This window comes from Astyanax mexicanus, chromosome 1 (assembly GCF_023375975.1).
Source record: "Astyanax mexicanus isolate ESR-SI-001 chromosome 1, AstMex3_surface, whole genome shotgun sequence".
Classification (NCBI taxonomy): Eukaryota; Metazoa; Chordata; class Actinopteri; order Characiformes; family Acestrorhamphidae; genus Astyanax; species Astyanax mexicanus.
The window spans coordinates 126,427,388-126,451,394 of record NC_064408.1 but is presented as its reverse complement, the minus strand read 5'-3'; the positions used below and the strand labels follow the sequence as shown (position 1 = coordinate 126,451,394).

The window sequence follows — 24,007 nt, the reverse complement described above, 5'->3', positions numbered from 1 at the left end:
ATTTACTTTAAATGAAATGTAAAATGTACTGATGATCAGTGATGGTTTGGAGAGACATGGGTCATCTGCTGGTGTTGATCCACTGTGTTTTATTATCAAGTCTAAAGTCAGTGCAGTTTTGTTTTCCCACAAAATCTTACAGCACTTCATGCTTCTTCACTCTGCTACTGACAACTTTTATGGAGATGCAGATTTCAATTTCCAGCAGGACTTGGCACACTGCCCACACTGCAGAAAGTATCAATTGGTCCTAATTATATAATATTCTAATTTTCTGATACACTGATTTTTGGGTTTTGTAAGCCATGTAAGCCAAAAAGAAATAAATGCTAAAATATTTTTTTTATAAAAAATTATAAAAATGTATAAAAAGACACTAAATTATCAAACATAAACCTTATTAATGGATTAATTTTCCGAGCAGGCCACTTTTTATCTTAGAAAATATCAAATGTTTTCAATGTTAATTTGTTTCTACTGATAAATTCCAGCTAATTTAGAAACATAGACTAGGATTAAGCCTAGTTTAGCAATTTCCAACAATTTCCAACAATCTCCAGAACAGCAACTTTAAAGGAAAGAGCATAAACTTTTATACTTTTAATGGAAGTCAATGTGAAAAGACTTTATTTCAGGTCATTTTGAAGTATTTCTATTGGTTCCTTCATAAAGAAAGTTGTGCACAGTCTTTGTGTTGGGGCATCACTAGTGATAGGGGGAGTCCTAATGGTTAGGTAATTGGCCGTGAAAATTGGGGAGAAAATGGGATAAAAAAGTTACTCTAATGTTTTTTTTAAGCTCCATATTTAACATTGATGTGTGGTTTCTGTGGTAATCCTAAATGATTTGTATGATTGCTGTGGTAATCCTAAATGGTTGCGAGGTTGTTGCTGTGGTAATCCTAAATGTTAGGTGGTTGCTGCGGTAAGCTTAAGTGGCTGTTAGGTGTTCGCTAGGTGGTTGCTGTGGTAATCCTTAATTGTTGCTAGGTGCTTTGCTGCTTCAGGATCTGGAAGACTCTACCAAAAGATCCTGAAGGAGAACGTCTGTTTGTGACCTCAAGTTGAAACTAACCCTGACCTTAAAAAGGCGGTTCATGCTGTAAAATTCTCCAATGTGGAGAAATTACAACAATTCTGTAAAGAAGAGCAGAGGTGAACGGAGGTGGACTCTTCAACAAAATTATTATATTTCACTACAACCCAAGTCCATTTCACACCTGATTTCTCCTTTAATATCTGCTCTGCTGGTCTGTTTTACAGCTCTGTTCTGATGGAGGTTCTTTTAAAAGAGGAACAGCAGAGTTTCTTGTTTCCAGGTATCAAACAGTTTAACATCAAAAAGCAACATTAATTCCACAAGCTATACACATTAAAACAGCATATAAACAGTAATCTGAGACAATTAGAACACATCATCAAATTTATTATTGTATTTAACATTCATTAAAACAATCATTGGTACAAATTGAATTAATAGCAATGCAGTTGTCATGTGACGAAAAAGTCAAATTACGCCCCTATTTATATAATTAAAAAATTATAAATATTATAATTAAATATAAAAATAAAATAATTAAAAATTATAAATATTAATACAAATAAAAATCCCTGTGTGCTGTGTGGTTTCTGTTGTAATTGAAAGTGGTTGCTAGGTGGCTGCTGTGGTCATTCTAAATGGTTTGTATGATTGATGTGGTAATCCTAAATGGTTGCGAGGTGGATGCTTTGGTAATCTCAAATGGTTAAGAGATGGTTGCTGTGGTAATCCTAAATGGCTCCTGTCTGGTTTCTGTGGTAATCCTAAGTAAGTGCTAGGTGGTTGCTGTGGTAAACCCAATTGGTTGCTGTGGTAAATCTAAGTGGCTGTTAGGGGTTTGCTGTGGTAATCCTAAATGGTTGCTAGTTGCCTGCTGTGGTAATCTTGAGTGGTTGCTGTGGTAATCCTAAATGGGTGTTGTGTGGTTTCAGTGGTAATCCTTAGTGGTTGGTAGTTGCCTGCTGTGGTAATCCTAAATGGTTGGTAGGTGGTTGCTGGGGTAAACCTAAATTGTTGCTAGGTGGTTGCTGTGGAAAGTTCTAGGTGGTTGCTGTGGTAATCCTAAATTGTTGCTAGGTGGTTTCTGTGGTAATCCAAAATTGTTGCTGTGTGGTTGCTGTGGTAATCCTAAGAGATTGCTAGGTGGTTGCTGTGGTAATCTTAAGTGGCTGTTAGGTGTTTGCTAAGTGTTTGTTGTGGTAATCCTAAATGGTTGCTAGGTGGTTGCTGTGGCAGTCCTAAATGGGATAGGACCTGTCAGTGTATTGTATTATGATCATTTCATGTTATATTATTATTATTATTATTTATGGAAATCAAAGCAGCCAATCAATTAAGGTAAAAAACAAAACAAAACAAAACAAAAAAACAACGAAACCGCCCACATGTCCGAAAGGTAAGCGTATAGTTTATAAGGCTTCCTTGAGATGTGCCAAAAGTCATGGCATAGGATACGAGATACCATGTGGCCTTGTGAGTCTATTATGATCATTTGATTTTTTTTCATTCCCAGTGGGAGAGCTCAGATTTTTTGGATCTGGGATCTGATTTGTGAGATCTTTTGCGCTGTCTGGTCCGGTAGCTGCAGGACTGTTCGTAGATCTTCTCCTCCAGGTTGGAGCTCTTGCTCTTCTCACTCCTCATCTCGTCGTCCAGCTCCGACTCCACCGCCTCCATCAGCTGCTGGTAGAACTGCAGAGCCGGAGCAGATTCGGCACTCCCTCCTGCACTCCATCCGAGCCTCGCCCTCATCTCGTCTTCCAGCTCCGGCTCCACCGCCTCCATCAGCTGCTGGTAGAGCTGCAGAGCCGGAGGAGATCCGGCCAGGAGAACTTCTGCACCGACGCCCCTCCTCAGATCCCTGATTACACTGTGCACCAGCTCACCACTGTACAACCTGAACAACAACACATAAAAACAGATAAATAACAGATTAAAATAGATTTAAAACAGATTTAAAACAGGTAAAAACAGATAATATTAAACTCTGTAAGTTTTATTTTATATACACTGCTTTAACAGAGGTCTGGCTGGATAAAGTTGTCCTGAGACAACCAATGAAAAACAGATACCACTTCAAAATAAGGCTCCTTTATAAAGGGCTTATAAATAGTTTATAAAGGAGTTTATTAACGGTTATAAATTAAGTTATAAATACTTTAAAAACATTAATACGCTTAACCTACAACACATAAATAGAAAAAACCAACAGTGACAATTGCTTTATTAACATATTTAATAAAATAAGTTGTTAGTCGTTTAGTCGTTTAATATGTTTTTACAGTTGAATGAATAAAGTAAATAACAGAAATGTTAATGATGACTGATGGAAAAGATAAAGTAAGGTAAGTATATAGTGAGATTTGAGGTTTAACAGTATAAACGAATGTGGAATCAGTATTTGGTGCATTAATAAACTCCTTTATAAGCTATTCATATATCCTTTATAAAGTCTTATTTTAAAGTGGTACTGAAAAACATTTAAAACAAGTACATGAAAACAAGAAATGAATTAATACATATACATTTATGTTTTATTAATTTCTTTTAAAGTGTCAGTCTAGATTATTTAGTTCCTAAACTTCTGAAAGCAGAAGCATTTCTGAGTGGAGAAGAATATGGATAAAATAAAGTGTTTAATGGTACCAATGTGCTGAACCACCATCCCTGCTAATATATAATATAATATATTCATTCTAAAAACTGGGGTGTCGGGTCGCTTTTCGCAGGATTTCTTCTTCTTCTGGCCACGTCACGCGTCTTTATGTAGTTACGTCACACGTACAGCCTCTAAAAGAGGATCCGGCTCAGTTTTACTGAACGTGAGCGGCTGGTGGAGCAATGGAGACTTCAGAAGAGGAAACTCAGAGCTCAGTAGCTCCTCCATTCACCCATAGTAAAACCAAAGAAACGAAGGAGGGAAGATTCTGACTGAGCTCTCTCTCTCTCTCTCTCTCTCTCTCTCTCTCTCTCTGACTAAACATAACCTGGAATCGGATTCATCCGCTCTGAACGGAGACCGCATCACACCCGCCCAGTTTAAAATGATTTTTCCACATGCTCGCTGCAATTACCCATTCTCACCAGAGAGGCACTAAATCCTCTAAACCCCAAAACCTACAGACATCAGCTTTAATGGTATTTAAATTTAAACATGTTATAGCATATAATATTTGTTTTATCAGTTACTGGTATTGTTTCCCATGTGGCTTCGGTTGCTCCAGGTAGGATGTTAAACCCTAAAAAATTTGCAGACGCAGCCTTGTGCTGATCCACATCACCCTAGGAGTGATGAGGGGAAAGAGAGAGCGCCATCTACTGTACTGTACCCACCCAGAGAGAGCAAGGACAACTGTGCTTTCTCAGGGCTCCAACAGATGATGGCAAGCTGCATGACCAGGATTCGAACCAGCAATCTCCTGATCATAGTGGCCTCATTTTATTTAAAGAGGCACTTTTAAATCCCTTGATTTTAGCTGACTCCACCCTCAGCTGAACAATGCTTTAAAGAGGGAGGGGGGCGCCGAGTGGTCTAGCGGTCGAAAGCGCTGCCACTATGAGCGAGAGGTCGCAGGTTCGAACCCCAGCTCATGCAGCTTTACCATCAAGCTGCCGGCGCTCAGAGGGAGCAAAATTGGCCCTGCTCCCTCCGGGTGGGTAGATGGCTGCAGCACAGGGCATCTGTGAGCTGATGTATTAGTGTTAGCGCTGTGATGCTGCTCGGCAATACTGCATCAGCAGCAGCTCGAAAAGAGGCGGAGTCTGACTTCACATGTATCGGAGGAAGCATGTGTTAGTCTTCACCCTCCTGGTGTTGGGGAGCATCACTAGTGATAGGGGGGAGGCCTAATGAGTGGGTTGGGTAATTGGCCGTGTAAATTGGGGAGAAAATGGGAAAAATTTGAAATAAAATTATTTTAAAAAAGGGAGGGGACATTTGGGTGAGGCACTGGGTGATGTATGGGTTTAGGGGTGGGGCAGGAGGGAGAGCTGATTGGGCTGGGGGGGTATTTTTTTATTGTCTAATTTGCATATTGCATCATCCAAGTCTATAGCACGGTTGAACCTGAGAGGAGCTGCAGAGGCAGAAATTACCACAGTAAAAGTATTTTTTTTTTTAAGATTATGAAATGTTTATAATAATCTTAAGCAGGACTGGTATGTTTTATTACTTCTAAGGAACACATTTCAGCTATTAATTAAAAAAAATATGGTTTAAGGTTTTTAATGTTTTTTTTAAGTGTCTTTATTGGAGGACTTGACATTTTATTAGAAAACAACATTTAAAATAAAAGGGATTTTGTAATTTTCACTCAAGACATGATAAAAGATCCAAATGCAGGTTTATTAATAAAAAAACAAGAAAATACAGGCAAACAATCCAATCTCGAGGTAAAAAAAAAAATAGATCTTGAGAATAACAAACGCTTAGAAGAGTACATTGTCCTTAAATACTGCTAAAAGTTGGAAAATAAGAAACAGGTGAGTTCAGAATTGGGGTGATAGTGACCCCCAGTGTTGTGTATATATATATATATATATATATATATATATATATAGTTATGAATATATATATATATATATGTTGTGAATATATATTTCTAATATAAATCAATCACTAACCACTACATAAAATCTATGTAGTGTCCAGTATGAATTATTTAATAACGAACCACTATGATTTATTTGGTAATCCCATGAATTATGCAGGATCTACTATGGATTTATCATGTCCAAGCTTTATCCAAATGATATACTATTATTAATTATTCATTAACCTCTATAAATTATTCAGTATCCACTACAAATTGTTTGGTACTTTGCATGAATTATGAAGTATTTAAGTAATACGTTAGCTTCATTATTTAGTATTAATTACTACTAACCCCTACATAAACTATATAGTGTCCAGTATTAATTATTCAGTAACTAACCAGTGTTTTTTTCATATGGCAAATTCATGAATTATTCAATATCTGCGATGGAATTGTCCTGTCCAGGCTTTTTCCAAATGCAGATTACATGAAATAGCAGTGATGAAATAAAATGAAGTAAAAATAATGCAAAACAGACTCTGCTTTTAAGGTAAAAAGAAAGAAGAATGGTTTTCTCATATATATATTTATTTAAGGTTAGGACATACATACAGCTCTGAGTTCTGAATAAGAGAGTTTGCAGAATATATGTATGAAAAAAGTGCTTAAAAGCACAATTTAATGTTTTCATGTTGTATTTAAATATAGCTTAATTACAGCTGAAATATACTTAAGTGCAGAATAGTACATTTAGTATGTATTTCAGCATGTATTTTAATTTTAAAAAGTATGTACTTCTCCATGTTAAGTATACTTTTTAAAAAGATAATTAAATACACTTTTCTTTTACAAGGGACACTATGAATAATGTGATACTTTTCACGAATTATGTCGTATCTACTATGAATTATTTGATACTTTCCATGAATTATGCCGTATCTACTATGAATTATTTGATACTGTCCATGAATTATGTCGTATCTACTATGAATTATTTGATACTTTCCATGAATTATGCCGTATCTACTATGAATTATTTGATACTTTCCATGAATTATGCCGTATCTACTATGAATTATTCAGTACGTAATGAGAATTATTCATTATCTAGCATGAATTAATCGGTACTCGCTATAAACTGCTGTATGTAGTGTCCAGTATGAATTATTAAGTAATTAGTATTAATAATTATTTAGCATCCACTAAGATTTTTCTGTACTTACCATGCATTTTACAGTATTTACAGTGTATTATTCAGAAGGTCATATAAATTACTCATTATCCAGAATGAATTATTCAGTAACTATGAGTTACCCAGCATATCCACTATGAATTACAGTAACTGCTATGGGTTTCTCAGTATCCACTCAGTATGAATTATTTAGAATTAGGTGTGTTAAGCGTGAACGCACCCGCCCCCATGCTTCACAGCTAGTCCTGTATTAAACACTGCCACTGTTCTGTTTGCTGTGTGATAAGCTACAGTTACAGTCCAGCAGCAGCAGCACTGATTACAGCTCTGATGGGAGATAAGAGGTCAGAGCGTAAAATGAAGGACATAATAAAGCTGGTGTTTACCAGGCATACTCGGGTTCTGGAACCGGATTGGCCAGCAGCTGGTTGAGGCGGAGACTGTCCCTCAGACTGCACTGCCATTGGCTGTAAGCGTGAGCCACCTCCAGGTCCAGCGGGATTTTCTCTTTACGGGTCTTCAGGTTCTTCAGCCTCTTTGGAACCGCCCCTAAAATTGACACAGAAATAAACATAAAATTAATATTATGAATTAGAAAATCACTAAAATGTATCAGATTCCCTTGTGAGAAAAAGTTGCATATGTGGACTTTTTAATTATAGCTTTTCTCCTTATTTCTTATTTCTCCTTATTTTTGCTGTTTAATCTGTATTTCAGTATACTTTGAAAAAGTACTAATGTTTTACTGGTGTTGTACTTAATACAAATATATTGGGTTGGATTGGGTCTCAAAACTCCAATTCCCAGAATCCCTGGAGGTGATCAGTGGCAACCAGTCACACCTGTGCAGCACTCTATATAAACCTCCAGTCAAAACACTCGTTGCTCTGTCGCACCTTTGTAGAGGGGTGACCGGTAACAGAGAATGTAAGGAAAGAAAAGAAAAAAAAGAAGGCAAAAAATAGAGGGCTGCTCAGTCCGTTTTGAGTTTATTTGAAGCTGAAAGGTGTCCTTCGTTTGCACATGCCATTTTGTGGCATTTCCTGTGTTCTGTTTCCCGCCTTTTTTTTGCACCTCTTCAGGGTTTTGTTTTCCACCCATTTCCTAGTTTCCTCTTTGGAGAACCAAACCAAGTTCCACAACCACACCCTTTTTAATGTAAACAATAATAAAACATATTAATTAATAATTAATCAAATAAACAAACAAACAAAAACAAAAAAAAATATATATATATATATATATACCTAAGTATATATATATATATATATATATATAATTAAACTAAATAAATAAAAAAGTTCTGCATTATAGATTAATACTACACTCATCCAAACTATGAAGAAAAACATATAAAATTATGAAAGTAATTAACAAAAAACTGTTAAACAATTTTTTCAGTCAGTTTTATGAGGTAGAATCTCCTGGAATTCAGGCTTTCAGTTAACAGCTGTGCTGAACTCATCAAGAGTTAATTACTTGAATTTCTTGTCTCTTAATAAAGTGTTTGAGAGCATCAGTTAAAGTAAAGTAGTGAAGAGGTAGAGTTACAGGTATACAGTGAATAGTGAATATTTCAGTAATGTTCGAATCCAGGTTATGAGAAGTAAGAACTACTCAATTAAGTAAAGATTAAAAAATACTTTTAAGAAGAAATGAAGGTCGTATCCTCAAGATCATCCAAAACCTTACAATGATGAAACTGGCTCTTATCAGGACCGCCCCAGAAAAGGAAGTTCGTCAGAGTTACCAGCCTCAGAAACCGCAAGATAACAGCTCCCCAGATAAGAGCACTTTTAACTTTAGTAAATGAGAAGAGTGTCTCACCTCTTTGCGTAAGTGGATCTCTGGACAGCTCTCCGTACACCAGTCCCACCAGTAAGGCCCGGAGGAACTCTGGTTTGGGTTCTGGTTCTGCCTGTTTCAGCCAGTAGCAGGTGACGTACACGGCTAGCTGCAGACTGGGAGGGACGGGAAGCCGGTCAGGAGGCTGAAAGACCAGCAAAACTTCCAGGAGAACCTGCTGCCGCCAGTTCCACGCTGTCTAGAGCATAAAGAAACAGATATTTTAGTGCTTTATGTGTTTTATTATGTGTATTAAACGGAGAACTCCACCAATTTTACATTTTCAAGTGATTAAATGGTTCAGATATGAACAGAGTCATTCAGAGTTTGAGTTTGGTGGGTTTCACCCTTCTGTTATGTTCTGGGTCAAATTGACCTGCTTTAAAAATAGTTAAAAGTATATTTCTCAGTGTAAAACTTCTTCTGATTGCCTTAATTAGTTTAATCAACATACAGCTCTGTAAAAAAGAGACCATTGATTTTACCAAATTAAAAACCTCTGGAATATAATCAAGAGGAAGATGGATGATCACAAGCCATCAAACCACCAGGAGTAAAGCAGCATAAAGTTATCCAAAAGCAGTGTGTAAGACTGGTGGAGGAGAACATGCAAAAAAAACTAAAAACTAAAAACTCCTAAAAACTTATGAATCTGAATCTGTTTTCTCATTTTCTGTAAATAAATGCTCTAAATGAGAATATTTTTATTTGGAATTTGGGAGAATTGCTGTCTGTAGTTTATAGAATAAAACAGCAATGTTCATTTTACTCAAACATAAACCTATAAATAGCAAAATCAGAGAAACTGATTCAGAAACTGAAGTGCTCTCTTCATTTTTTTCCAGAGCTGTATAATATGAAAATGGTTTGTCTCACATATTTGCAAAACACCCCCTGCAAAAACAAAAACTAAAACAAAATTGCAATGTATGTATTGCAACTATTGCATTTTTTATGTCGGTCTTTCTAAAGTTCAAAAATAAAGTAGTGAAACATTAAAAAACATTCAAAAATATATTATTTTATTATGAAAATCAAGGGAATTATCGTAATTTAATAATTATCTGTTAGAGGTAAGTTACTCCATTGCACTAAAACTGGTAGAATAATTAGTAATGGAGTTGAAAATGAAATATTCACACTGACTGTCTTTTATCTTTCAGATAATTAAACATACACCGGGTCAAGCTGACCTGGGAACACTATTGCTGTTCCTGATAAATGAACATAACAGGAGGGTTAACATGAGGTGGAGGTGGTGAAGGACAAAAATTAATTCAGCAAAAGTGAAAACAACCCTCACATTTCTCTAAATATTCTATTATACTGTATCTTTTAATGGGAAGCACTGTAGAAATAAAACAACTTGAATGTAATTCAAAGTAGTCAGTGTACAGCTTGTAGAGCAGTATAGATAAAATAAATCAATTATTTTAATTATATTAATTTTGTGTGAGCACTAATATTATCACCTAGCGCTCCTTCACCTTCAGCTTGAGGATGCCCCACAGACGCTCAACTATTATGTTGAAAAACTGCCATGAGGCCCAGTTTTCGAAGGAAGGGAAACATGTGTAACAGAGTTAAAAATTTAACTGATAAAACAATGAACGAGTTTCACCAAAATCACTCTATTTTTATATAAAAAAGGGTTAAAAATGTGTAAAAAGTTTTTTTTTTTTTTTTCAAATTTATATTTTTGTAAAAAGGTTAAAAATATTTTTGGGAGCTTTTAATTGACGAGTGAGAGCTCTGAGATGGACGGTGCATAGCTGCTGCAGTTCCTCTCTAAAATATATTTATATATTTTTTTTAAATCTATATCTAGTGAAAAACTGTAATAACATTGTTCTGTAACTTTATAAAAATATCAAGTGATTTGTTTATTGTATGGTTTTGGAAATGCTAATTTTATCAAGTTGTTGCCTAGACACTTTAGACAGTAAAAAGTGAATTAAACTAATTTCTTCCTACTTTATTTTTTACAACCTCAGTGTCTTACACCTGCAGCCGTACATTGCAAGATCTGAAGATTTATTTGTTCTAAAATCTGTTTCAGGTATGTTGCTACCTAGATTTTCTCTCCAAAAATGCACTACAAATATTTCTGAATATGTTCTGAATTAATTTTGCTAATCCTGTTGTGCGATAAGAGAAAAAAATGCTTTTTTCTGTTCATTTTGGAATTATTCTTATGAAAAACAAGCTATACGATAACGTACATGTTGTGTGAAAAATACTATTTTAGAAATACTAACATGCAGCCCTGGTTTATGACAAATTCAATGGCCAAACAGTGGTCCTTGCACATGCTCTGCTTCAGAATGGCACAGTACATGTTTGGAGTTCAGCTCGCCAGTGCTGGATTATGATACTACCACCACCATGCTTTACTGAGGCAAAGGACAGTTGTCTTCATACTCTTCATCAGGAAGCCACCACACATGCTGGACACGATCTGAGCCAAACAAGTTTATCTTAAGCTCGTCAGACCACAGGACATGGTTCTGTTAATCCATGCTATTGGATTGCTTGTCTTCAGTAAACTGTTTGCAGGCTTCCTTGTGCATCAGCTTCAGAAGAGGCTTTATTCTAGGACAGTTCCATGCACACATTACATTACATAGCATATAGTGGACGCTTTTATCCAAAGTGACTTACATTAATGAGGTACATTAGCAATAGAGGACCCAGAAATCTGAGGCAAAACATTTTTGGCAGGGTCTGAACATGGTCGAAAAAGAATAGTGGGATACATGTTTTAAAGCCAACCTCTGGCGAGGCCTTGGCCACCATGTTTGGCCTTGGCCACCATGCTGTAGCTCAGTTTTAGGTTGTTGGGAATCCTCTTATAGCCTAGGCCAACAAGGTGGCATGAGGTGGCATGTTGAGTATCCAGTGGCCAATATGAGAGAACTAGGGTTGCAGCGGTAACCGGTTTCACGGTATACCATGGTATTAAAATGCACAGTTATCATACCGTGTGTGTTTGCTTATTACCGGTAAAACACAAGCCAGCGGAGAAACTCACCCGCGCATGCGCAACTCTGCTCCGCTTCAGCTGCTCAGCACACAGCGGTGAGAACAGCAGAAAGTGCATCAGACTAAACAAATCTCCGTCCGTCTAAAAAAAGGCTAAACTAAAATCAGCAGTGTGGGACTATTTCACAGCTAAAGGTGGACATACGTCAAACCTGTACTCCCATCTCCGAGAACAGCACCCCGCCGTGCAGCGCAAAGTATGTGTTTAGTTTATAATTTTAATCTGAACCTAAATAAAACCTCTTTGTAGTCGTGCACAACCCATGCGGCAAAAGCGCTGAGTTATCCGAAATTTGGGCACGCAGGTACAGGCGTGAAGTGCGTGCTACGACGGATTACCTAATGGTGTACAGCTTATTTTTTTTAAGGAGACATTATCTATATAGTTGTTCCAGGTTTCTACAATAAATAGTTAATTGAACAAAAAACCTTTGTTGTAATTTTTTAAGGGTCAGTTTAATAATATATGTAACAAACTGTGATACCGTGATAACCGTGATACCGCGGTATTTTCTGAGACGGTTCTCATACCGTGAAAATCTTATACCGTTGCAACCCTAGAGAGAACTGAACCCAAAGCACCATATTTAACGTCCTTGCTCCCTAATAACTTTAACACGTGACATAACACCAGGGACGTGAGGTGTACTCAACTGTGTTGCTAAATATTTAGATATTAAAGGCTGTGTGTTGAGTTACTTCGAGAGGAGAGTACATCTATACTGCTATACAAGCTGTACACTGAAAACTCGTTATATATATATGTTATATGTCAAGTTTCATTTCTTTAGTGTTGTCCCACAGAAAAATATAATAAAATATTAATATTTTTTGTTGGATATTCTATATTTGGACAAATGCATGTGCATTGGCTGTATTACCTCCCACAGTGTCTCCAACTGGAGGTTTGGAACGACCTTACTTGGTAGAACAGCTTCCACCCTGGAGCTGGTTATCTCAAGCTCCTCCCTGTCGTATTCCTCCACGTAGGCGCCATCCGTTACGCCCAGCAGTAAGGCATAAATGGTCTGCCGTATGGGTTGAGACATCCGATTGCTGCTGGAGTACAGGGAATTCTCCACTGGGAAGCTGAGAACCGTCCTCTGCTTGACGAGGACGTCCATTACGACGGTGTCAAGCTTGCCCTTGGCCAACTGCTGAAGAGTCCACTCTGGAAGGCATGGCGAAGAATCAGGAAGTGCCGTTCCACTCGTGAAGAACTCTGCTATGGAGCTGAGGGAGAGCTGGTAGTCCTCCAGACCTTGCGTGAGGACATTGAGGACTTTGTCTGAATACGCCGGGTCCCTAATGTGGCTCAGAACTCCATTTATGGCCTCTTTTGGTTTCTTAAATTTTGACAGCCATTTGAACAAGGCATCGATATCCTTGGTTACAGTAGAGCCTTTTGAGGGTTTCGCCCAGTTTGGAAGCGATCCTTTGTCCAGGTGAATATCGTCATTGCTCGCAATTGTGGCGAAAACAGGGAGGAAAAGTCTTCTATGAGTGCTCAGCCGTTCCACAAAATATTCTTTGGCTCGAACAAACTTTTCGTCCGATTGATTCATCAAGGATAAATTCTTCCACTGGAAACTCCAAAGGGGCAGCAGTCCTCCCTTCATGTCGAAAATGTAGAAGTCGGCCTTGTTAGAAAGAACCGGACAGTTCCACTCGTTGGCCAAGGCAGCAGTCTCCCAGTCAGCCTTGGCAACGCACTGAACAAACGGCACCTCCAGCTTCCTGAGGATCTGCACGAACACCGTCTTGACGAGAATTGGCAGGACGTTTCGTGGACGTCCTGTAGACAAGGCGTGAGCCTTTCTGATTGTGATTTCACCTTTTTTCTTCAGGTTGCGGAACTCGCCGTCGCCGCCGTCGTCCCCTCCGTCCAACACAACGTACGGTTTGATGCTGCATTCTTTGAGGTTCTTGAAGAAATTGCAAACCACTGTTTCAAAATCGCCATATTCCCCACCCTGTGCCTGATCCAAGCCCGATGTAAAATACAGAGTGTGGTACAAGTTGCATCCATCGATTACAAGCTTGCTGTCTCGGAACTGTTTGTTCCTCAAGACAAAGATGTTCTTGTGGCTGCTGATGTAGCTCCTCAGATCATTGGCCTCCATGGCTCCAGTTCCTGAGACCTTACAATTCAACAAACCTGGAGAGAAAGAAAAGTAATTTCCCCTCATGTAGAACCTGTTATGTTACAGGTCAAACTAACCCATTTGAAGATTGAAATTACTTAAAATTATGTTTTCAGTATGAAAACTTTAAAAAGTTCTTTCAGATTGACTGACCTCTTCACAACTTTACAACTGATGCTCTCAAACACATTAAGAATAAAGAATTTCAAGTAATTAACTCTTGATGAGTTCAGCACAGCTGTTAACTGAAAAACTGAAAGCTAAAATATAAAACATATTCTGGTTTGTTTAACACTTTTTTCTTTATTAAATAATTCCATATGCGTTTCTTCATAGTTTGGATGAGTTTAGTATTAATCTGTGAAATAGAAAAGTTTAAAATAATGAAAAAACACTATATATATTAGGGGTGGGAATCTTTTACTATCTCACGATTCGATTCGATTCCGATTTTGGGGGCCACGATTCGATTCAAAATCGATTTTTGATTCAAAACGATTTGATTTATAAAAATTTATTGAAAACTTATTGAAAAAAAAGCCTCCAAAATATACACTGGTCCTGAAGCAGGTAATGTGTTACAAAAACAATAAAATGTGCAGGAATGTGGGTCCTCAGTGACAGAGGAATCACTGGGATATCACAATGACGTTAATGAACAATAAATAAATAATAAATAACACTGCTTTATTACCAGGCTACTAGCGGTGGTGTGTAGGTGACGCTGCTGGGCTGATGTGATGATAGCAGTGGAGCGCTAAAGTTCAGGAGCAGCTGCTGATTAACTAGTTAATTTAAGGTCGTTGTATTTCTTCAGAAAGGGGGCAGGAGGTGGAGAAATTAATTCATATTGTCCATTCCTTAATTCCTCTGTGATGGGGAGCTGAAATTAGCTCTGATTAGCTTATTGTTATTTTTCCGTTCCGCCTTAAATGCTGCAGCCCGCTGCCACCTGTAGCGTTATTTAAGGTGGAACTGGAAAGTTAGCTAGTTAGCTAGCTAACAGTTACTGAAACTAACTACTAGCGATCTTTTTTATGCTTGTTATGAAGCATTCTGCCATAAAACATTAAAACTACACGTTAATCTAAGGTAATATAGTGCTTGTTCTGCCATCTTACCGGTGATTCTCATACACCTACGCTCTGTGTGGGTCTGACGGTAAGTTCAAACTGCAGCGGCCACGGTCGCTTTGGGCAGTGGGAGGCGGAGCGAAAAACGCTTCGTGCCGCTGCAGTGTGAACTTACCGTGAGGGGTAGGGCCAAGGGAAGAAATGGGATTGGACCTTAGAATCGATTTTGGGACATTTTAAATCGATTCTGAATCGTAGTAAATGAGAATCAAGATTCTTATGTGAATCGATTTTTTGGCACACCTCTAATATATATGGTGTGTCCAAACGGGTTTGACTGGTCCTGTATAAAGTTCCAGCCATGTGAATCACACATGATCGTGCTTGCTTGGATATGAGCATGCATTCCTTAATATATCTGTATAAATCTGTATTTTTTCTATTTAAAACCATTGCGTTGCATTAGGGAATTATGCATTTAAGCTATTTTCGTACATTTTCAAATTTATCTAACAATGCATTGTAACATTTTATTACTTTTCCATGTAGGACCATATATGAGTATACAGTTGATCAAACAAACCAGTTATTCTCCTGTAAAATACTGTAAAACTCCAGTCTTTAGTGCAGAAAAGTGAATTTACCTGCAGGTTTAAGGTAATTTACCTGTTCAGATCAGAGCGTGCAGAGGAGCTCGCGCTGCCCGCAGTCCCGCGCGCTATCTGCTCGTGCACGCGCGGGAGGCGCGCGCTTCACAAGCAGAGGGAGAGTGAAACGCGTCACGCGCAGGAAAACGAAACCTAACAGAAGAAAAACGAAACCAACGGAAAAAACGAACCCGATCAGACAGACTGATCACTGTGATCGATTACTGATCAGCACAACGCTGAACTCCAGTCACTATTACCAATACACATCACAGCCTCTCTCAGACTCTTACTGGTTATTAGGGGTGGGAATCTTTTACTATCTCACGATTCGATTCGATTCCGATTTTGGGGGCCACGATTCGATTCAAAATCGATTTTTGATTCAAAACGATTTGATTTATAAAAATTTATTGAAAACTTATTGAAAAAAAAGCCTCCAAAATATACACTGGTCCTGAAGCAGGTAATGTGTTACAAAAACAATAAAATGTGCAGGAATGTGGGTCCTCAGTGACAGAGGAATCACTGGGATATCACAATGACGTTAATGAACAATAAATAAATAATAAATAACACTGCTTTATTACCAGGCTACAAGCGGTGGTGTGTAGGTGACGCTGCTGGGCTGATGTGATGATAGCAGTGGAGCGCTAAAGTTCAGGAGCAGCTGCTGATTAACTAGTTAATTTAAGGTCGTTGTATTTCTTCAGAAAGGGGGCAGGAGGTGGAGAAATTAATTCATATTGTCCATTCCTTAATTCCTCTGTGATGAGGAGCTGAAATTAGCTCTGATTAGCTTATTGTTATTTTTCCGTTCCGCCTTAAATGCTGCAGCCCGCTGCCACCTGTAGCGTTATTTAAGGTGGAACTGGAAAGTTAGCTAGTTAGCTAGCTAACAGTTACTGAAACTAACTACTAGCGATCTTTTTTATGCTTGTTATGAAGCATTCTGCCATAAAACATTAAAACTACACGTTAATCTAAGGTAATATAGTGCTTGTTCTGCCATCTTACCGGTGATTCTCATACACCTACGCTCTGTGTGGGTCTGACGGTAAGTTCAAACTGCAGCGGCCACGGTCGCTTTGGGCAGTGGGAGGCGGAGCGAAAAACGCTTCGTGCCGCTGCAGTGTGAACTTACCGTGAGGGGTAGGGCCAAGGGAAGAAATGGGATTGGACCTTAGAATCGATTTTGGGACATTTTAAATCGATTCTGAATCGTAGTAAATGAGAATCAAGATTCTTATGTGAATCGATTTTTTGGCACACCTCTACTGGTTATACTGGTTTATCTGTGCACCAGTGTTCTTCACCCACACACTGACCCCGAGAGACTGGGGTCACATACCAGTGCTCTCAACACAACACATAAACATTTATACTGGTTTATACTGGTTTATACTGGTCTACAGTGCTGGCTAACCAGTATAACATACTTCTGACCAAAACATTTATACTGGTTTATAATAGTTTATACTGGTTTAAACAGTTTTTTACTGGTCTAGTGCTGATTGACCAGTATATCACATTTCTAAACAAACCCTTTATACTGGCTTATACTGGTTTATACTGTTCTAAACTGGTTTATACTAGGATATACTGGTTTATACTTGTATAGTGCTGGCTGAGCAGTAAAATAGTGTATAAAACACCCCATATACTGGTTTATACTGTTTAAACTGGTCTATACTCGTATATACTGGTTTATTCTTGTATAGTGCTGGCTGAGCAGTAAAATAGTGTATACAACACCACATATACTGGTTTATACTGTTCTAAACTAGTTTATGCTGGTTTATAGTGCTGGTGTTGTGGTCTAGTACTGGCTGAGCAGTAAAGTAATGTTTAAAACACAACATATACTGGTTTATACTGGTCTAAATTGGGTTATACTAGTATATTCTGGTTTATATTGGTCTATTGCTGGCTGGGCAGTAACCTAATGTTCGAAACACATCATATACTGGTTTATACTGTTCTAAACAAGTTTATACTGGTTTATAGTGCTGGTGTAGTGGTCTAGTACTGGCTGAGCAGTAAAGCAATGTTTCAAACACCACATATACTGGTTTGTAATGATCTAAACTGAGTTATACTAGTATATTCTGGTTTATATTGGTCTATTTCTGGCTGAGCAGTAACCTAATGTTCAAAACACAACATATACTGGTTAATAGTGCTGGTGTAGTGGTCTAGTACTGGCTGAGCAGTAAACCATTAGTTTAAACACAACATATACTGGTTTATACTTGTATAGTACTGGCTGAGCATTAAAATAGTGTATAAAACACCACATATACTGGTTTATACTGGAATACTGTGAGGAAAACCCTGGGGAAACAGCACAGTTTGCAGCTCCACAGGCTAAGCTAAGGCTAGAGAGCCTAACTGATTTCCCGAACCTCGATAGAAATCAGTCCAAACTGGGGAAACGAAACCGAACCATGCGAAAGATTAAATCGGTGGCACGAACTTGAAGCAAATCCGAAAGCCTGAAAGCAATAGGTTGTTGTGTTATCGGCTTCCATGCCAAACCGTTCACCCTGGAATGCTAAAGCTAAAGCTAGCGCTGGTACACATCGCAGAAAAGCGCATTAATGCAGCCCAAACCGCTCTCTCTGCGGAATCACTTAGCAACGATAAGGGTTCTAGACGCCAATATTCCCAAAGGTACCCAAGACAAGACAAGAAAACTGTGATCCAAAAAGCTCGACCGGTGTTACACCGAATTCTGTGACCATAGAGGGCGCTATTTCTCAGTTTCTGTTCACATGCTTTCGTTTTTTTGTTCAGTTTCTGAATCAGTTTCTCTGATTTTGCTATTTATAGGTTTATGTTTGAGTAAAATGAACATTGTTGTTTTATTCTATAAACTACAGACAACATCTCTCCCAAATTACAAATAAAAATATTCTCATTTAGAGCATTTATTTACAGAAAATGAGAAATGACTGAAATAACAAACAAAATGCAGAACTTTCAGATCTCAAATAATGCAAAGAAAACAAGTTCATATTCTTAAAGTTTTAAGAGTTCAGAAATCAATATTTGGTGGAATAACCCACGTTTTTAATCACAGTTTTCATGCATCTAGGCATCAATTTTACCTATTTAGCGACTTTTTAGACCCTCTAGCGACTTTTTTTTTGTAAAAAAGTGACTAGCGACAAATCTCTGCCTCTTTATAAAAAGCTAAATATATATTGAACCATTGAACAATTTGTCTATGATAGGTTTAAAAATAAAGAAAACTTAAGAAAACGTAAAAAAAACAAAGCTAAATACAAAGCCAAAAATAAATAAAAAAATAAAGCAAAGCTAAATACAAAGCCAAAAATAAATAAATAAATAAAACAAAGCTAAATACAAAGCCAAAAATAAATAAATAAATAAATAAATTAAACAAAGCTAAATATCTATTGAACCATTGAAAAAATTGTCTATGATAGGTTTAAAAATAAAGAAAACTTAAAAAAAACGTAAAAAATAAAAATAAAAGAAAACAAACAAACTAAAAAAAAAAAAAAAAACGTAGAATAACAGTTTAATCTAACTGCTGCTCTTATAATAACATTTAAGAACATGGCAAAAAACTAATTTATGTAATTCACGTAAAAATGAAGTTACTGTAAAGAAGTGACCTCCTATTTAAAAAGCAACAGAAGTTCATTTGTAACATTTCTAACACATTTATGGGTTTTTTTACTCACTTTTTTCTCTCCCACAAGGATTAAGGATTAGGGTTGTGGGAGAGAAAAAAGTCAGTAAAAAACAACATAAACATTTGGAGTCCCACAAAACGAATAAATCAAACTGTTATCAAATGTTACTATTACTTCCTTCAATATCACTTACCATTCTATTAATGTTAAAAGTATTAAGTCATATTACTGTAGCAATTTGGAGTAATCAGAGGTCAAACTTAGGAAAAATGTCTATTCGGTTAAGAATAAACCAGATTTAGAGTCCCACAAAACCAACAAATCAAACTGTTATCAAATATCACGATTAAATCCTTAAAGAACACTTCCCATTTTATTAAAGTTTAAAGAATTATGTGACTTTACTGTAGGAATTTGGAGTAATCCGAGGTCAAACGTAGGAAAAATGTCTATTCGGTTAAGAATAAACCAGATTTAGAGTCCCACAAAACCAACAAATCAAACTGTTATCAAATATCACGATTAAATCCTTAAAGAACACTTCCCATTTTATTAAAGTTTAAAGAATTATGTGACTTTACTGTAGGAATTTGGAGTAATCCGAGGTCAAACGTAGGAAGAATGTCCATTCGGTTATGTATAAACCAGATTTTGGAGTCCTATAAAACCAACAAATCCAACTGTTATCAAATGACACCATTAAATCCTTGAAGAACCCTTTCCATTCTATTAAAGATAAAAGTTTAAAGCAATATTACTGTAGCATTTTGTAGTAATCGGAGGTCAAACTTAGAAAAAAATGTCTATTTGGTTTTGCATAAACCAGATTTTGGAGTCTTATAAAACAAACAAATTAACCTGTTATCAAATGACACCATTAAATCCTTGAAAAACACTTTCCATTCTATTAAACATAAAAGTAGTAAGTGATTTTACTGCAGCAGTTTGGAGTAATTTGAGGTCAAACTTTGGAAAAATGTCTATTCCGCTATGAATAAACCAGATTTTGGAGTCCTATAAAATCAGCAAATGAAACCTTTATTAAATGTCACCATTAAATTCTTAAAGAACACTTCCCATTTTATTAAATATTAAAGAATCAAGTGATTTTACTTTAGCAATTTGGAGTAATCCGAGGTCAAACTTAGGAAAAATGTTTATTCGGTTATGTATAAACCAGATTTTGGAGTCCTATAAAACCAACAAATCCAACTTTTATCAAATGTCACTATTAAATCCTTGAAGAACAATTTTTATTTTATTAATTATAAAAGTATTAAGTGATTTTTCTGTAGCAATTTGGAGTAATCCAAGGTCAAACCTAGGAAAAATGTCTATTCGCTTTAGCATGAACCAGATTTTGGATTCTTATAACCACAAATCTTGAAGAACCCTTTCTATAGTATTTAGGGTTTAAGTATCAAGAGATATTACTCTAGTATCGTAAAGTAATGGGAAACCAAACAGGTTTGGAGGTTTCAAGGCACAACAAAGCATTAGTGCTTAGGGCACCCAAATGGCTAATGCTTCTGAAAATCCAACTTTTTGATTTTCACGGACGATTCTTCCAGATAGAAGCCTGGGAAGACGGGTCCTGAGGTTTTAATGGTGAAGGTGTGCAGGAGATCGTCCTCAGAGGTGTAGAAGCTCAGTTCAGTTTTCTGGCTGAAGTGCAGGTGGAGCCGGAGAAGCGTTGGTGCTCGATTTATGGTCCTTAGTTTTGAGTTGAAGTAGCGTTTGTGTCCCTCGAAAGCCTGAAGCTGGCGGCCGTCCCATCGCAGAGCCCAGCTGATGCAGGAGTCCACCCAGGCCTGGTCACGACTCTTACAGGTGACCCCCACCTCCCACCGGCGGGTTCCACCCACTTCTACCTGCCAGGTGTGCTCTCCTGCGGACAGGCCTTGACTGCACAGCACCTGCGGGTGCAGGCGGAAGCGCTCGGGGTGAGGCGGACAAGTCAAGGGATGGGCCACCCACTGGCAAGATAAACGGTCTTCAGATATGCTAATGTTGCAGTGCGCGGTGTTTGGATCCAACAGGAAATCAGATGTTTGTGAGGTTGATGGTTTAAAAGTGGTGGATTTGACTGATCTTTGAGGTACAGGAGGTTTCAAAGTGAAAGAACTGGCTGGTTTTGGTGCCGTGACCCGGACAGGCATCCTTAGTAGTTTATCACGTATCGATTTGCTAACGTTTCTTACGGCAGCCTGGCTGTCTCGCTTAAGCTGGCCAATAACAGTCCTGTCCAGCTCATGCCTCGCCGCATGGCATTGTGGGACATTTATATCAATCCTCAGCATCTTCCCCATCACCCAACTGTAACAGTCCATAAAGTCTTTAGCGGAAATCTCCTTTTCCACCAGTTCGTTAGCCTTTGTGATTAGCCGTGCTAATTCTCCTTTCTTCTCCTGCACCTCGCTGAGGTGAGACTCTAAAAGTGTGAGGCTCTTCTCTTTCTCATCATCAACTGAAGCTAAAAATGCCTTCTTTTCAAGAGCCAGAGTTTCCTGCACCTCGTCGAACAGCTGCGCTAGCTGTTCCCTCAGCTTAGCACGATCGCTAGCAACCTGGGATCTAGCATCCTGCAGCCACACGACATTTAGCTGTATTTGCTTCTGGGAATCTTCCAGTGTCCTGATGTTCTCTTTCAGAATGTCCATGCTAGCAGCTTTAGCGTCTTCCAGAAGCAGGTACAGGTGGGATTTGTGCTCCTCTAAGCAGGATCTGCAGAGACATTCCTGGTGTTCCTTGCAGAAAAACTCCCAGGGTTCCTTGTGATTAGCACACACCGCTGTCCATGCTGGCATGCACTTATCATCTCCCATGACTTGTATCTGCACTGAAAAACAGTGGGAAAATGGTGAGAATAGAACATTTAGCTGATGGCTGTAAGAGAAATTAACTTCTAAAGAGGTTAGCATCAAGCTAACTTTAGCTAGAAGATATAATTTAGCCCTAAAATCTGCTAGAGAATAATATTTAGGTTATTAGCATTATTCTCCTATCTAAAATCAGCGGTTAATCCAGCTCAGAATAATAGTTAGCATTGTTGCTAACACACTAACAGGTTTACTCTGAGTTTGGCTCTTAGCAAGCATTCACTTGATATCAATAACTAAAGACTTGAGACGTGAGCTATAGCCAGATCCCATCTGCTATCAAGTATCATTAAATAATCCAGCTCAGAATAACAGTTAGTATTGCAAGTCAGCCATTCAATTGTGGCTAATCCACTTTTACTTCATAATAACTAATACTTCATAATAAGAATCTTCAGTCAATATAATATATATATAATATAAGTTGTAGACTTCGGTATATAAGTTGTATACTGCGGTATATAAGTTGTATACTTTGGTATAAAAGTTGAACACTTTGGTATATAAGTGGTATACTGCGGTATATAAGTGGTATACTGCAGTATATAAGTTGTATACTGCGCTATATAAGTTGTAAACTTCGGTATATAAGTTGTATACTGCGGTATATAAGTTGTATACTTTGGTATATAAGTAGAACACTGCAGTAATTAAGTTGTATACTGCGGTATATAAGTTGTATACTTTGGTATAAAAGTTGAATACTTTGGTATATAAGTTGCATACTGCTGTATATAAGTTGTAAATTGCGGTATAGAAGTTGTACTCTGCTGTATATAAGTTGTATACTGCGGTATGTAAGTTGTATACTGCAGTATATAAGTTGTATACTGCAGTATATAAGTTGTATATTGCAGTATATAAGTTGTATACTGCGGTATATAAATTGTATATTGCAGTATATAAGTTGTATACTGCAGTATATAAGTTGTATACTGCGGTATATAAGTTGTATACTGCAGTACATAAGTTGTACACTGCAGTATATAAGTTGTATACTGCAGTATATAAGTTGTATACTGCAGTATATAAGTTGTATACTGCAGTATATAAGTTGTATATTGCAGTATATATGTTGTATACTGCAGTATATAAGTTGTATACTGCAGTATATAAGTTGTATACTGCAGTATATAAGTTGTATATTGCAGTATATAAGTTGTATACTGCGGTATATAAATTGTATATTGCAGTATATAAGTTGTATACTGCAGTATATAAGTTGTATACTGCGGTATATAAGTTGTATACTGCAGTACATAAGTTGTACACTGCAGTATATAAGTTGTATACTGCAGTATATAAGTTGTATACTGCGGTATATAAATTGTATATTGCAGTATATAAGTTGTATACTGCGGTATATAAGTTGTATACTGCGGTATATAAGTTGTACACTGCAGTATATAAGTTGTATACTGCGGTATATAAGTTGTATATTGCAGTATATAAGTTGTATACTGCAGTATGTAAGTTGTATACTGCGGTATATAAGTAGAACACTGTAGTAATTAAGTTGTATACTGCGGTATATAAGTTGTATACTTTGGTATAAAAGTTGAACACTTTGGTATATAAGTTGCATACTGCTGTATATAAGTTGTAAATTGCGGTATAGAAGTTGTACTCTGCTGTATATAAGTTCTATACTGCGGTATATAAGTTGTATACTGCGGTATGTAAGTTGTATATTGCTGTATATAAGTTGCATATTGCTGTAAATAAGCTGTATACTGCGGTATATAAGTTGTATACTGCGGTATGTAAGTTGTATACTGCAGTATATAAGTTATATATTGCGGTATATAAGTTTAGTATAGTCTTACCTGCAACACCATTGATGCCTCTCAGGCCTGTAAGACTGAAGCAGCTCTGAGGAGAAGTGGACTTAGCGTAACTGTATTTCTGCAACAGTGGTTTTTGAAGGAGGAAGTGATATCTTCTTTA

General features: G+C 37.3%; 2 protein-coding genes across 2 annotated transcripts; both read right to left on the bottom strand.

Moving 5' to 3' along the window:
- Positions 1-1,665: 1,665 nt before the first annotated feature.
- Positions 1,666-15,711, bottom strand: LOC125784839 (protein asteroid homolog 1-like). The gene is made up of 5 exons (XM_049468651.1): positions 15,536-15,711; positions 12,534-13,810; positions 8,593-8,809; positions 7,152-7,314; positions 1,666-2,935 (listed from the first exon to the last, which is right to left on the bottom strand). The coding sequence occupies exons 2-5, from the start codon at positions 13,773-13,775 to the stop codon at positions 2,542-2,544; spliced, it is 2,016 nt and encodes a 671-aa protein (XP_049324608.1). The 5' UTR covers positions 13,776-13,810; positions 15,536-15,711; the 3' UTR covers positions 1,666-2,541.
- A 4,614-nt stretch (positions 15,712-20,325) lies between these two features.
- LOC103041931 (E3 ubiquitin-protein ligase TRIM39-like) lies at positions 20,326-22,006 on the bottom strand. The gene has a single exon (XM_007239800.3). It carries the CDS (start codon positions 22,004-22,006, stop codon positions 20,702-20,704), a length of 1,305 nt encoding a protein of 434 aa, XP_007239862.2. The 3' UTR covers positions 20,326-20,701.
- Between the last annotated feature and the right edge of the window lie 2,001 nt (positions 22,007-24,007).